This window comes from Ptychodera flava, chromosome 9 (assembly GCF_041260155.1).
Source record: "Ptychodera flava strain L36383 chromosome 9, AS_Pfla_20210202, whole genome shotgun sequence".
Taxonomy (NCBI): domain Eukaryota; kingdom Metazoa; phylum Hemichordata; class Enteropneusta; family Ptychoderidae; genus Ptychodera; species Ptychodera flava.
The window spans coordinates 37,223,898-37,237,584 of record NC_091936.1 but is presented as its reverse complement, the minus strand read 5'-3'; the positions used below and the strand labels follow the sequence as shown (position 1 = coordinate 37,237,584).

General features: G+C 39.9%; 1 protein-coding gene across 1 annotated transcript; it reads left to right on the top strand.

Moving 5' to 3' along the window:
* The first annotated feature begins 804 nt into the window (after positions 1-804).
* Positions 805-13,330, top strand: LOC139140877 (extracellular serine proteinase-like). Its single transcript, XM_070710349.1, has 12 exons — positions 805-1,623; positions 3,965-4,114; positions 5,445-5,577; positions 6,124-6,257; positions 7,280-7,421; positions 8,020-8,213; positions 9,227-9,410; positions 9,893-10,066; positions 10,600-10,751; positions 11,334-11,523; positions 11,643-11,857; positions 12,612-13,330. Exons 1-12 carry the CDS (start codon positions 1,357-1,359, stop codon positions 12,771-12,773), a joined length of 2,097 nt encoding a protein of 698 aa, XP_070566450.1. The 5' UTR covers positions 805-1,356; the 3' UTR covers positions 12,774-13,330.
* The last annotated feature ends 357 nt before the right edge of the window (positions 13,331-13,687 follow it).

Genomic DNA, 13,687 nt, shown 5'->3' with positions numbered 1-13,687 from the left:
CATGTCAGTTTTAGTATTGGAATTTCAGATTTTCAATTTTGAAGTGTGAATACAGTGAGCTGTGAATGCATTTCACACTTTCTATGCATAACGAGATGTCAAGAACTGTTGTACATAAATCGATGACAATCACTAATATAAAAGAGAGAACCGTTGTAAATTAAAACTTCATACTCGGCTCACTGTAAATGTCTGTTTTTCCTCATTTGTGGTAAAGAAGCTGTATCAAATTTTTCAGATGTTTATATTATCAGCCACAGGAATGCCAAGACTTCAGTTTGTCAACATAGCATACATATGTGTAAAATAGACATGCAGGTCCAATAATCAGTACAGTATCATTCAAATAAATTGCCAATCCATGAATTTTTTTTGTCAAGACTGAAAATTCCCTTCTTGCCTTCACACATACAGGCTATTTGAACAAGTTTAACACTGGGCATTGCAATGTTGTACCTTTAACCCTTTCGCCATCATGGTGGACCTCTACAGAGGAAAACAGGAGTCAAATGTTGCGGAGAGTGCATGAGACTGTTGTTGATATTCCAGAACAAAAAAGCGGAAAAGTACTGTCATAAATTAAAGCTACTCTTCCTTCAAGGAGAATTGAATTTAACTTTGTGTTTTCATGATAATTTTAATAGGTATGAAAGTTTATTTCATTGAAAATGCATTATTTTAGTTCTCTGAAACCAACCGATCCACTGCCCCCCGGGCTGAAGAAACTGACCAGTCCCTTATCGATCTTATCATTAGACTTATCATTTGACTTCAATACGAGTATAGATTGTTGATCTTATCAGTAGACGACAATTACCGCTCCTATCTGTAGATCTCGATTATTGTGCCAATGCCTTCGAACGAACTTTATTCGAAAGATACCAAGCAAATAATGTACACATTCTGTTTTTTGATCGAGATACTTCGTAGAAAGCAACGGATACTTATACCACAGTCCCTCCAAGTGTGTTGAGTTACTGTGTTTATCACGAAAGTTAGCTGATATGCACAGACTGATTGTCAAGTCACCTGCAGGTCAAAGTTCAAAAGTTGGTCCAAAACAACTGTGTTCGCCGAACTTAGGTCTTCCGTTCTTCGCGGAAGTGTCCATCCGCAAATCCCGGCTTCGTATTGTTTAAGTACTCGGAACTACCTATCATCGGGATATATAAACAAACTTCCTGCGCCAGTCAACCATTTCAACTCTAAGTGAACTGTAAGAGAGCGTTCGGTGAGTTCTGCGATTCAACACTCAGTATTGTAACTTCGATCGTCCGAGCACGTCAGGATCCCGGCAGAAGTCGCTGTCCTTCGACCTCTTTCTTCATTGTTGGTACAAGAACAAACAAGACGGCCATGGTTTGCCGCTTGCAAGGAGCTGCCCGATGGGCTGCTGTCCTGATAACTTTTTCATATATCGTCTACGAAGTCAGCGCAAGCACGCTCGAACTTAACCGAGACGTCGCCATAAAGCAGCTCGACGTCAGCCTGAACGGGCCAGTAAGTGATATACGCCCGTTCGATGTTGATTTGACGGTCTTCCAGCGCTCAGAACCCGCCTCCTATATCCCGGCCATCGCACGGGAAGAAAGAATTCCTAATCGGTATATCGTAGTGATGGAGGTTAGTCACTTATATTGCCCTTTTTAGCTACTATAGACTACAGTCTATAGAAGCTATTGGGATGGGTATCCGTCCGGCGTCCGTCGTCAGTCTGTATGTATGTATGTATGTATGTATGTATGTATGTATGTATGTATGTATGTATGTATGTATGTATGTATGTATGTCCGTTTGTGAGGCGTCCGTCCACTCAAATATCTTGAGAACCGCAGTACTTACTGATTTGATATTTGTTGTGTAGATGAAAAATAGGATTTTGAGAAACTGTTTTTTTTAATTTTTTGATATTGTTGAAAATAGGCAAATTAATGCCAAAAAAGGCGTTTTTGGTAAAAAATCTTCTTCATAACCGCTGGTCAGACAGCTTTGTTATTTGGTATACAGGTCCCTAGGGATAACCCAACTTAGATTTGTTCAAATTGTGATGAAATATGCAAAGGTGTATTTTTAAGGAATTTTTTTGTCATTTTTGGTCAAAATTTGACTTACATTGTATGTAATTCTTGTACTGTATAAACCCTGTCAATTCACCCAGAAAAAATAATTAATATGATTTTAAATAATTGAATTAATTGGGAAATCATCAAAGCAAAAATAATTTTAGTGTAGAATTATCAGAAAGTTCAACTTTTTTCGACAGTTCATAGTGAAATGCTTACCATCTTGGAGGATTAAAACATGTAAAGGCAACTTTCCGGAATCCCAACTTTGACATATTCTGAACTGTCATTTATTGTGCCCTGTATGCTATCTAAAAGAAGTTGCTCATAAGAGTTTGTCATGATAGGGTGGTCAAATAAATAGAGATAGAGAAAGTTCTAATTTCCATTTATGGTTGACTTGGTAAGGATACAATAAAATTACTCTTTGAGGAAAAAAATAGAGTGGTCAATTAAAAGAGTGGTAGTGATAGGGTTTTTATGGTAAAGCTGGGCTGTAAGATTCCTCATGTGCTATTTATAGCAATTATGCAATCTGTGTAAACAGTGCAATGAAAGTGTTACATGATTCCTTATAATGCGTTTGATGACCTCGAACTTCTTAAGTTTCAAACATTTGTCTCTTCAGTGTGCTTTCTCTGAGTACGTACAGTCTCAACTTATTCAACAGAACTTACTTACAATGTTAATTTGAAAGTTAAAATGTGCTTTGTTAATAGGATGGAAATACTGATAAAGATAACCAGCTTAAGATTCTTTATAACCTGACAGATACATATATGCTGTTTTTATGACGTAAATCTTGATTTAAGCAAGTCTTGTTTACTTTAATTAGAATGCAATTAACTCTCGTTTATTAGCCACTATAGACTAATATAGTCTATAAAAGCTATTGCGATGGGTATCCGTCCGGCGTGCACCGTCAGTCTGTATGTATGTTCGTATATATATATGTATGTATGTATGTATGTATGTATGTATGTATGTATGTATGTATGTCCGTTTGTTAGGCGTCCGTCCACTCAAATATCTTGACAACTGCAGTACTTACTGATTTGATATTTGTTGTGTGGATAAAATATATGATTTTGAGAAACTCTTTTTATTAATTTTTTGATATTGTTGAAAATATGCAAATTAGCACCAAAAAAAGGTGTTTTTGGTAAAAAATCTCCTTTTTCATAACCACTGGTCAGACAGCTTTGTTATTTGGTATACAGGTCCCTAGGGATAACCCAACTTAGATTTGTTAAAATTGTGATGAAATATGCAAATCTGTATTTTTACGGAATTTTTTTTTCCATTCTTGGTGAGGCCATCCTTAAATGAGCTATCAAAGATATCCACCTTCTTCATCAATACATGTGTCACAAAAGGTTATTCTCTACATAACGCAGCAGAGCTCTGTCAACTGTTGAGTCGCTTGTTTTTTCAAAACTGCTGGTCAGACAGCATTAATATTTGGTTTACAAGTCCCTAGGATGACCTTAGTGAGATAATTTCATACAGTCATGTATCCATGTCTATAGTAGCTTCAGGGACTTTGGCCCTATGTTTGTTTTGTTTTGTCTTCCTTGTTTTTATTTTAATGTTTTGTGAGAACAGGACAGGAAGAGTCGAATGGCAGAGAGATAACAGGGTAATTGAATAATATATACAATAAGTAACATTCTGAGCTCAGACGATTTTGATTAGATTGTGCTGAATTGATCATGAATAAATGGAAGTCTTTGAAAAAAATAACCGCTGAAACTGCTGTAGGTTCAACGAACTCAGTCGTGCAAGTGTGTTTGCTTTTCAGCAGTGTCAATACTCGTGTTACTACATGAATGTCGACGATACGGTTTACCAAACTTTCTGTACGACGGTGCAATCATGGTGTTCTTTTTTTCGCATCGTAGGACGCAACTCATCTGACAGAGCTGGCCACCGTGATTCGTGCTCTGCGCTTCGGGGCGGCCCGCGGAGGACCTGCTTTGTCAATCGACAGACTGTATACTGACGTTGCCGTCGGGTTTGCGGCCGAACTCTCAAACGATGCTGTTAATTTGGTAAGTTTTGCGTTAATAAAATTATCATTTTCGATACAGTTTCGATACAAAATTCAATAGAATAATCAACATTGCCCTCTCCAAACACATCTAAATATCGTGTTACAACCAACTTTGGTGATGATCGTAACGAATATCACTAGGCGACAAGTATACGATCTATGCATGGTGTGTGTCTTTGTTATGATCAGTACGACGACGTCGATGGAAGTAGGAAATTGATGAAGATGACGTTCATTATGATGAATACGATGATGTCCACAATGACCATCATCATCATCATCATCATCATCATCATCATCATCATCGTCGTCGTCGTCGTCGTCGACACCATGGCGGCAACGCGACGATGTTCCCGATGTCGTATATAAGGTTGACATTGAAAACGGAAAAAAGTGAAAAATAACAATTTACATTTTTAGCCACTGGTCTTTTAAGAGGGGCAACAGGGCGACTTCTGTCACAATGTCTGGCTCAATTTGATATTGACATGAAATGACAGAGATCTATCAATCGCATTGGATTCAGATGTAAAGTACGTGAACCAGAAAAGTTTGAGTTTTGTGCCTTCGTTTGTACAAGTTGTCGTGTTGGAAAGACTACGGAATGTAAGCGCTCCATGGATTCCAGTGTTTTTCATATGTAATCATTTAAAGTATATTTCGTACGATCATCGCTAATATGCAGTAAAGTCGTCCATTTATCGAAATAAAAGGGCCGCAGTCCAATAATCGTAGTCGATTACGCCGTACCCTCGATCATGGGTCGGTGTTTACCAGGAATGCTACTGCAACGCCAAACGGAAATTTCTGGGTTTTTTCTATTCAATTTACTTTAGATATCCGGTTATGAAAAGAACTTGCGCATATAAAATTACAAGATCAAAGTATTTGATATCTGAAATGAGAAATGTCCCAATTAACAAAAAAACTTCCATATTGGCCGCTGGCGGCGTGCTGTGAGGGTACATGGCCCTCGGTAAAGGTCGATGACCCGGTCCGACAGAGGGACAGTTCCTCGAAGACAGGATGTTGATTTTCGACCAAGTCGACCTTCGACGGAACTAGATGGCACGTCGCAAGTAAAGAAAGGAAAATGAATTAACTACAAAGTCCTTATTTTGTGGCGACTAACTGCAAAACGCTCTCCGAAGACAAATATACGGACCCCTAGCTGTGTCTACTCGGCTTTTAATGTGGTTCGTAAACCAATATTGTTTCCCCATTGAAAGAGTGAAAGGTCTACGGTAAATTCGTTTGGTTCATTTTAATAACCAAAGAGAATAGGGGGAAAGAAAAGCATTCACAGTACTGGCTCTACCTCATTGCAGGTGCGTAACGCAAAGGGCGTGGCGTACATCGAGGAGGACATTCTATTCACAAAGCAACAAGATCCGTTGCCATGGGGACTGGACAGGGTAGACCAGCCGAGTCTCCCGTTGGATCACCACTTCACAGCACCAGGTAAAGTAGGCAGAAATTTCAATCGCTCTTTCTGACTGACTATTAAAATCTCCGATTGACTGCTTTGACAGACGACCTTCCGAGTCGACAGACTTACAGATCCACCTCATCAACTACTAAGTGTCTCAAGACTGGCTGTAGAGGCCTTTTGTGCATGGGCTGACTGACTGATTTACGTAGGCCTACCTGTGTGCATGCTAGTCGAATAAGGTCACAAAATAGAACTTTTTCTCGTCTGCCAGTCAGGGCTTCTTTCTAAAGGTGGGTATACAACGCGCCTATTTTTAAAAGTTCCGGCCAGTCAGTCAGTGTCTGCTTTTCAAACTTAACAGTGAACACTTAATTTATGTTTTGTGCTGAATTCTGGTTATTCGAGATGGAATTCTTGAGTAAGAGGTATTTTATATGAAATACACCATCTTGAGACTTTATGTCTTATTGGCAAACCTACTGTTAGCGTCAGTAATGGCAGGAGTTGTCAGAAGTGACGGTCGTACTTTGTTCAATGATAACAGCTGATTACAATTTCTATTTTAAATGCATTAGGGCAGGGATCCGGAGTGGATGTATATGTCGTTGACACCGGCATTCGATATTCCCATAAGGAGTTCACCGGCACCGCGGCAACCCCGCGCGCCAGTTGGTCTGGTTACGATGCTTTCAACGATAATGGAAACAACGTAAGTGTGGTCCGTGACTTTACAAAACAAATATTTAGAAGATAATACAGGAATAAGCTTTGTTCAATACGTCATTCCCAATTCCCTATGTCCAACACACAGGAATTGTAAGACACCTATTGCGAATGATGTGTCCGTGAATATTATATGAATTTAAAAATCTTAGGTATCTTGGCACCTTTGGATAGAATTTTTATAGCATAAACAGACACATCGAGTGTACATTTTTGATACCTTTTTACTACATGGGAAACCCCATATGATAGATTTCTACACCGTGCTGCGTGCTATTATTGTACGTGAGTCGATGCTATGGCTTGAACAGTATGCAATACCGCACCGTTTAGGCCTACCGCTGTAGTTGACTCTTCAGATTCTCAGACTCAGATCTCAGACTTAAAATTTAGATCTGAGATCTAAGATCTAACATCAATAATCAGTCATATTCAATCTATACCAGTTATGAACTGCAATGAAATGTGAAATATGTAATAAAGACCCTTTCAAATTCGACAGATTGTTACAATGCTGGCGGTCTCTATCAATCGCCGAAGGTCAAGATGGCCTGAACATGTACGGCCTATAGAGGGCATATAGTGCTACAGTCTGGGTCACTCATCTTGAACTACATCAGTCAGATCGCACGGCCCTCATTTAACTACTTTTCGTTCGACATGATTTTAGGGTGAACTGTGAAGTCTCTCCACAAAATGTACTGCGGTCGAAGTTTTTAAGTTCCGGATTCACGGATTGAAATGGTCATTTGTTTGATTTCGAGCGTACGCAATGCCTTTTTGTATCAAAAACATGTTTCATTTTTTATTGTATTGCGCATGATAGTTCACTGTTTTATTTTTAATGTGAGGTATGTCAAGTTTCTTAGATCCTGAATCTGATATCGGAGTCTGAGAATCTGAAAAGTCAACTCTCCCCCGTTTACAGTGCAATGTGAGCGTCGTAGAATGACAGCATTACACGTTTGAAAAACATCGAACACGAATACCTCTTCCCATCCTCTACAGGGCGCAGACTGCGATGGTCACGGAACGCACGTAGCAGGCATCATTGGAGGAAAGAAATCGGGGGTAGCCAAAGGGGCAAATCTTGTGAGTGTGCGAGTCTTAGATTGTGTAGGCCAAGGAAAAGCATCGGATGTTGTTGCAGGTGAGACCCGCTAGTTTTTATTTCAACGACTTCTGCTTTAAAATTGGAGTTTGTCCTACAAAGCTGCTGAATTCTGTAGCATTGACTACAGCTGTAAGCCATTCGGAATTGAAACACTCAACACCCCGATATCTGATATAGAAAAGTCTAGTGGGATTTCGACTCTATCAGAAAAAGGGGGAATTATAGAAGACTATCCACGTGGTTGCTGACAGTTCAGAAACTACAGGCTATCTTCGCATACGTGCACTCGAGTATAACCACCTATGACAGCGCACAGGAATTCTCAGGAAGCCTACAAAACGTAATAATTTTTTTTTTTTGCGCAAGCGATTTCTGAGCGAGCAGATGGGCAAATTTTCTTTCCTAAACGTGCGAACACGTTAGTTGACAGGCAGTTTTTCTTCAATTCATGCATGGAAGAGATCGCATATGTTACCTGCAGTTTTTAAACTGAAATACCTTCATTACCGAACACAGCGAAGTTAGCATTCCAAGAACGAAACCAAAATGTTGTTTACTATATAAAGTACATCACTTTCCAAGCACATCGACAGAAATGGACGTTAACATATATTTCTTTGAAACTCACGAATAGGACTGAATTGGATTTCGGACAAGCTTAAGAATACCAACAAGAAGGCTGTTGTCGGTATGTCGTTGGCCGGAAAGTTCAGCAAAACTGTCAACGCCGCTGCTAAGCAGTTGGTGAGTGAGGGCGCTGTCGTCGTTGCTGCGGCTGGCAACTACAAGAAAGACGCTTGTAACTTCACGCCAGCGTCTGAACCGGAGGTAAGATAAGAGTATGAAATCTGCGTGATCTTTTTTTTTTGATTTCCTTGATACAAAAACAAGCTGACGTTGATATGCGTGTCGTAAAAATATAGGGCAATGCGTCATTTTTCACGAAAATCTGAGCTGACTCACATAGGAAATTACCGAAAACAACTTGTCAATGAAATCAAATAACGCTTGCCTTCAAGAAGTTTTGCGGTATTGACTCACTCACCTATTAAAATAGGGAAGGTCAATCAATACATTTATGTCTAGCGTCTTGCTTCATTAGATCACAATAGCAATACTAGACTGGCCCCCAGTCTTGGCTTGTCTCATCAGAGCATTTACTGTCCGACCAAGTGGGGCAAGGCATTCACCCCACGATCTAAGCACCTAGCCCGACAGTCTGCTGAAGTTCTTTCCTTCAATTTGTTGTGTTTTGATATTTATATGCCCACAGACTTGGAGCAAGTCTAAGCACTGCATCAATGTGTTGTTTGTTTACCGTTGTAAAAACAGTGTACACCAAGAATCAGTACAGGACAACGGAAGGAAACAACAATACCCAATGACGTCATAACCTATCCCCCAACCCCAACTCACTCACTCACCACCACAATTGTTGTATAGGACAAGTAAATTTATTTATGCTCCGAAATATTAGCATTGACAGCAAAATCCACCATCAACAATATGCAATGATATCGATGAAATATGCACTCCACTAACGGGACTTATCAGTAGTAGCCGGCATTTTTCACGGACAAGCTGTATGTACAGGTTGAATCATAGCATTTCGACGTTATTTTGCGAGTGTAAAGGAGGAACTGTGTTTCATACAGAGTATATATATATATATATATATATATATATATATATATATATATATATATATATATATACGGGAAATACAAGTTGGGAGCTTGTAAACTGGAGTTGGCATAATTGTTGGCCCCGGAGTAATTTTGCAGACTATTTCAGCATCGTCGGCTTACATAATACATGTTAATGTATAATGCATTTTACAGGTCATCACGGTCGGCGGAACGAAAAACGACGACACAATATACGATTTCCAGGGCTATGGCTCAAATTTTGGCGGTTGTGTCGACATCTTCGCTCCAGGGCAACAGATCCGTAGCTCGTCCAACCAGTGTGACGATTGTTATAGCGAGTTGAGTGGCACGTCACAGGCAGCGCCCCATGTTGTTGGTACGTCACACATTTTGAGCTACTTTCTTATCCATCGTCCAATCAGAAGTTTGTGTCGAAATACCCTTTCACTTTCTATCTCGTTCACTTTCACTTGCAAATTCCAAACAATAGATCCCTAAAACGCACCATGCTTTCTTTGCCAAGAGGAATAATACGAAGTGTTTTTCTGTATATTTTGATACGCTGGAGGATGCAGGTAAACTGTCACAGGTTCTGGTGGCAGCGTCACTAAGCCACCTTTAATCTAAATATGTCCATATATGGTCAAAAGGGCGTTCCTTGGTATTCAAAATGCCCATGTGAGAGCGCTGTTTTTAAAAGTGGCCACCCGCTTAAAATCTGTGATTGGTTAGATTTTCTCTTTCCCTGGTAACTGTGGCAAAATTGGAGCTGGCGACAGCATACCTTTAATATTTGCTATTAAACAATATTTGAGACTTGACACTTTAAATGTACACATTATTTTCGCTTCCTTCAAGGTGCCGCGGCGATAATGTTACAGAAACACCCGACTTACACCCCAGCAGAGGTGAGGAGCACTCTCATACAACTTGCATCGCAGGACAAGCTAGACTTTGGACGCATTCCCGACGTTGCCAAACCGCTGACGCCGAATAAATTGCTGTACATGCCGTCGGTGTCAAACCTTGCAGGTGTGTTCCAGTATCTTCCTATTGTAAGCTTTAGTTACCAAATAAATTAAGTTGTATTGCTTCAATCAATACTTTCGATGGAGTAGTGAGAAAAGCCGCATATTGTTCAGTGTTTTTTCCCCTTTATTTTCTCATAGGTAGATGCATCTTGTGAGCTAAAAATCAAACAATAAAAAAATAAAAAAAACATGTCACCTCATCAATTTCATTTGAGACGTAGCAGGAGATACTGAATCAACAGTTTTTGTTTCGATATATTTCTTCCCTCGCAAACCTTCTCACAAGTTTACAAGTGCGCGTGTGACGTGACTGCTACGGACTTAATCGTGTTTACGGAAATATAGTCACGTTAGCAGAGAAAGTTGTCAAATTCTGGGCTTTGTTGATGTAGGACAGTTTGATGTTATGCTCACACTCTTCCGGTGTAGCTTTCATTTTTTTTATCCAATAAAACAGAGCATAGGGGACCGAGCTCCGAAGCATGGCACTAGTTAGACAACGACTAACGGATACTGTTTTACTTTGTGCTCTAGTTTCCACAGACCCTTTCTGCCGCACCGTCTGGTCGCCGCTATCCGACTGGCTCGCTGGTGCCACCACCCAGGTGTCCTGCTCCGAGGGAGAGACGATGACGAGCTGCTCCAGTCTCGCAAATGACAACAACAGGGCCGGTGAATACATAGAGGTGAATCTTTCAACAGTTTCTCTCACCTTAACCCCTTTTTCTGGCAGATCACGTCTGGTGTTGTATGGCAGCGAAATAAACAAGCTTGACATCGGACACGTCGTCTACATTTCGTAAATGATGTCAAATTTTCCTGCCAGTTTGATCTGTCGCTATCAGATAAATTTGTTTAACCAGTAAAGCACAATTTGCCCCACACAAGTATCTTAACATTCGTTAACGGACACGGGCGAGAAAAGGATTTCCTTGACGCTGTTTATTCTTTTTTGCAACCTCGAAGAAGCCCGTTTTTTCGCAAACTTTTGGAAATATAATTCATCTGTTTGTGTAGTGGTAAAAAGTGCCTCTGACACTGCATCAAGAAGTAATTCAATGAAACATTATATTTCCTTGGGCATTTCTGACACTATCCATGTTGCTGATAGCTCTGTTGTCCCATAGTCTTTTATATTTTTGCATGCCATTTGTAGATTTTGCAGAACTTCGTAGTTCGAAGTCAGTAAGAATCAATCATACACAAGTTCAAGTTCGAGTATCTAACGCGGACTGAATCGATCTCATCCCATTGTGTACTTATTTCAGAACGAAAATGGCGTCAGCGCTTGCAAGGCGGTGAATGGTGACGGTAGTGGCCTTGGCGTCTACGCGGTTGCTAGGTGTTGCCTGTGGCCCGGAATGACGTGCTACTCAGAAACGTCACAGGTATCTTCAACTAGGAACAATGCAAGAATTCACACAAGATGCAGAAGCAGACAAGGCTATATTTTAGCAGGTAAAGGTCTAGATATTGAGGTCCACGATTCATATTTAACTTGTTATTTTAGAATTATATTTTGTGGCTCTATGAAGTATCTAACCTATATAAGTGACTTTTAATATCTTGACTTATAGGTTGCAGTGCCTACACTACAGGCCACATCATTGGCGGGGCCAGGCCAGCAACCAATCGGATATCTCTTTTCGTCTCTCTTCCATTCCACACGTGTATCGGTCAGAATTCACCGGGTGGCGTTGGAGTTCGAGCCCAGGCTACATGCTGCAAAGCGACGAATTTAGATTGCAAAGCGGTTTGGTCTCCCGTATCAGCAATAAGTAGAGGAAGTATGGTAAGTATAGGCAGTCCGTATTTTACTCTCTTTGAGGGGCAGCATCGCTTTTGTAACTCAGGGAAAACAACGTAAAATAACTATTCCAGTAACAATAACTTTCCCTGAAATCGAAAGCACTTTGAATTGTTAGAATATTATTGTATGTCGACCATTTGGGCGACATGAAATGGTACCACCTATACCAACAGTAGACACCAATACGTATACATACATGCCTTTCAACTTGTCACATTTGGTGCAATAACGTGTTTTATTTATCGCGTTTCTATATGCAAATTAGTGACCACATTGAGCAAAAGACAAACCACTCGCTCCATAACTTCAACTTTAAAAAGTAACTGACAAACTATAACAAAGAAACGAAAAAATATCTCCGCAATTGACGCAAACGTTAACGACGAGAAGCGATGTGATTTAAAGGTACAATACGCCTCGAGGACAAATATTCGGACCCTCAATTTTTCTCAATACTTGTTTTGGTTCATTTGAAAGCTCATTTGGTAAGAAAAAAATTAACCGCTAGCTTTGCAAATCTTAATTTTCCCAAATTTCTCAGATTATTGGTAATGTTAGGTAACTTATTTCTCTATTATCAAACTTTGCACGATGAGCTCTGACTTTTTATTTTTTATTTGGTAAGAGAATTGTTGATTGTTTCATCGTTGAAAGTTTGAGTAAAAGTTTAAATCTTTCACTTTAGAAGCGCATACTACCTTAACGGCACTTTTTCTGTGTTTTTTTCTTCTTCCAGACCCATGCAGTCTGTGAAAGTGGCTGGCATTTGACAGGCTGCAACTCCTACACGTGGGGTGGCAACGCATCGGGTGCCCAGTCCTTTGGCAACAAGTGCTTTGCCAGGAATGGTATGGACCATGAAGGCACTTACGCAGTTGCTATTTGTTGTAAATCATGATTTTGCGCAATTTCTTTCTCGAGTTCACACACCAGTATTAAGAAAACAATTTTTCTGCACTTACTATTGATAAGATTATTTACATTTTTACGCATTGTATGTGACCTTTTCGCGTCAAAGGACATACTTTGAGTAAGTCAGCAGTTTATCGTTTGGGGAGAGGACAGATGCAATCATTTGTATGTGATTATGTTTTCAAGCTAGACTTGCTCCAAGTCTGTGGGCATAAAGGTATCAAAACATATAAACTGAAGGACTAACATCAGCATACCGTCGCGCTAATGGTAGGCTGTTGCGTAGATCGTGGGGTGAACGCCTTGGCCAGCCAGTAACTCAACTGCCGAGAAAAGCCAGGCGACTGGGGGCCAGTCTACTTTTAAGCTCATTTACGTGACTTTTACATTTTCGATTGGGTAGCAAGTGATATTTACCCATTTTAGCAAGATACAATGATGTGCGCAGCACGGAAGTACCGGCAACGCTAATAAGACGTGCCACGGATATGATTCGTTTTGTGGGTAAATTGCAAATAAAATGTATTTTACATGTAACAACAATTTTGCGTGCGTATCTGTCTGTCATAGTAGAGTAACCACACACAGGTTGTATGTGAATACAAATAATTTCTTACATATGTTTAATGTAAACTGATATACAATGTCGTTTTGTTGTTACTGGTGAGTATGCAATCTCCTCAAGAATAAAATAAGTACCTGCACAGTGCCTCATCCAATGGCTTTGTAATTTCAATTCTTACATGTAGTGATTACACAATAAGCATTTGAAATGGCCATTTCTAAGACCTTATAGTAAAAATTGAGATATATATAGCTGAAGATAACTTTCCTGATGCCCTTGTCCCATCTTTTCAAAAGATCTATGAACGATTTATCAAAAGCAAAATTACTTCAAAC

Excerpts from the sequence above, each read along its gene's own strand:
- LOC139140877 (XM_070710349.1), top strand. The coding sequence starts at position 1,357 with ATGGTTTGCCGCTTGCAAGGAGCTGCCCGATGGGCTGCTGTCCTGATA. Across the intron at positions 9,411-9,892 it reads GGCAGCGCCCCATGTTGTTG|GTGCCGCGGCGATAATGTTA; the intron begins GTACGTCACACA and ends GCTTCCTTCAAG. Across the intron at positions 11,858-12,611 it reads CAATAAGTAGAGGAAGTATG|ACCCATGCAGTCTGTGAAAG; the intron begins GTAAGTATAGGC and ends TTCTTCTTCCAG.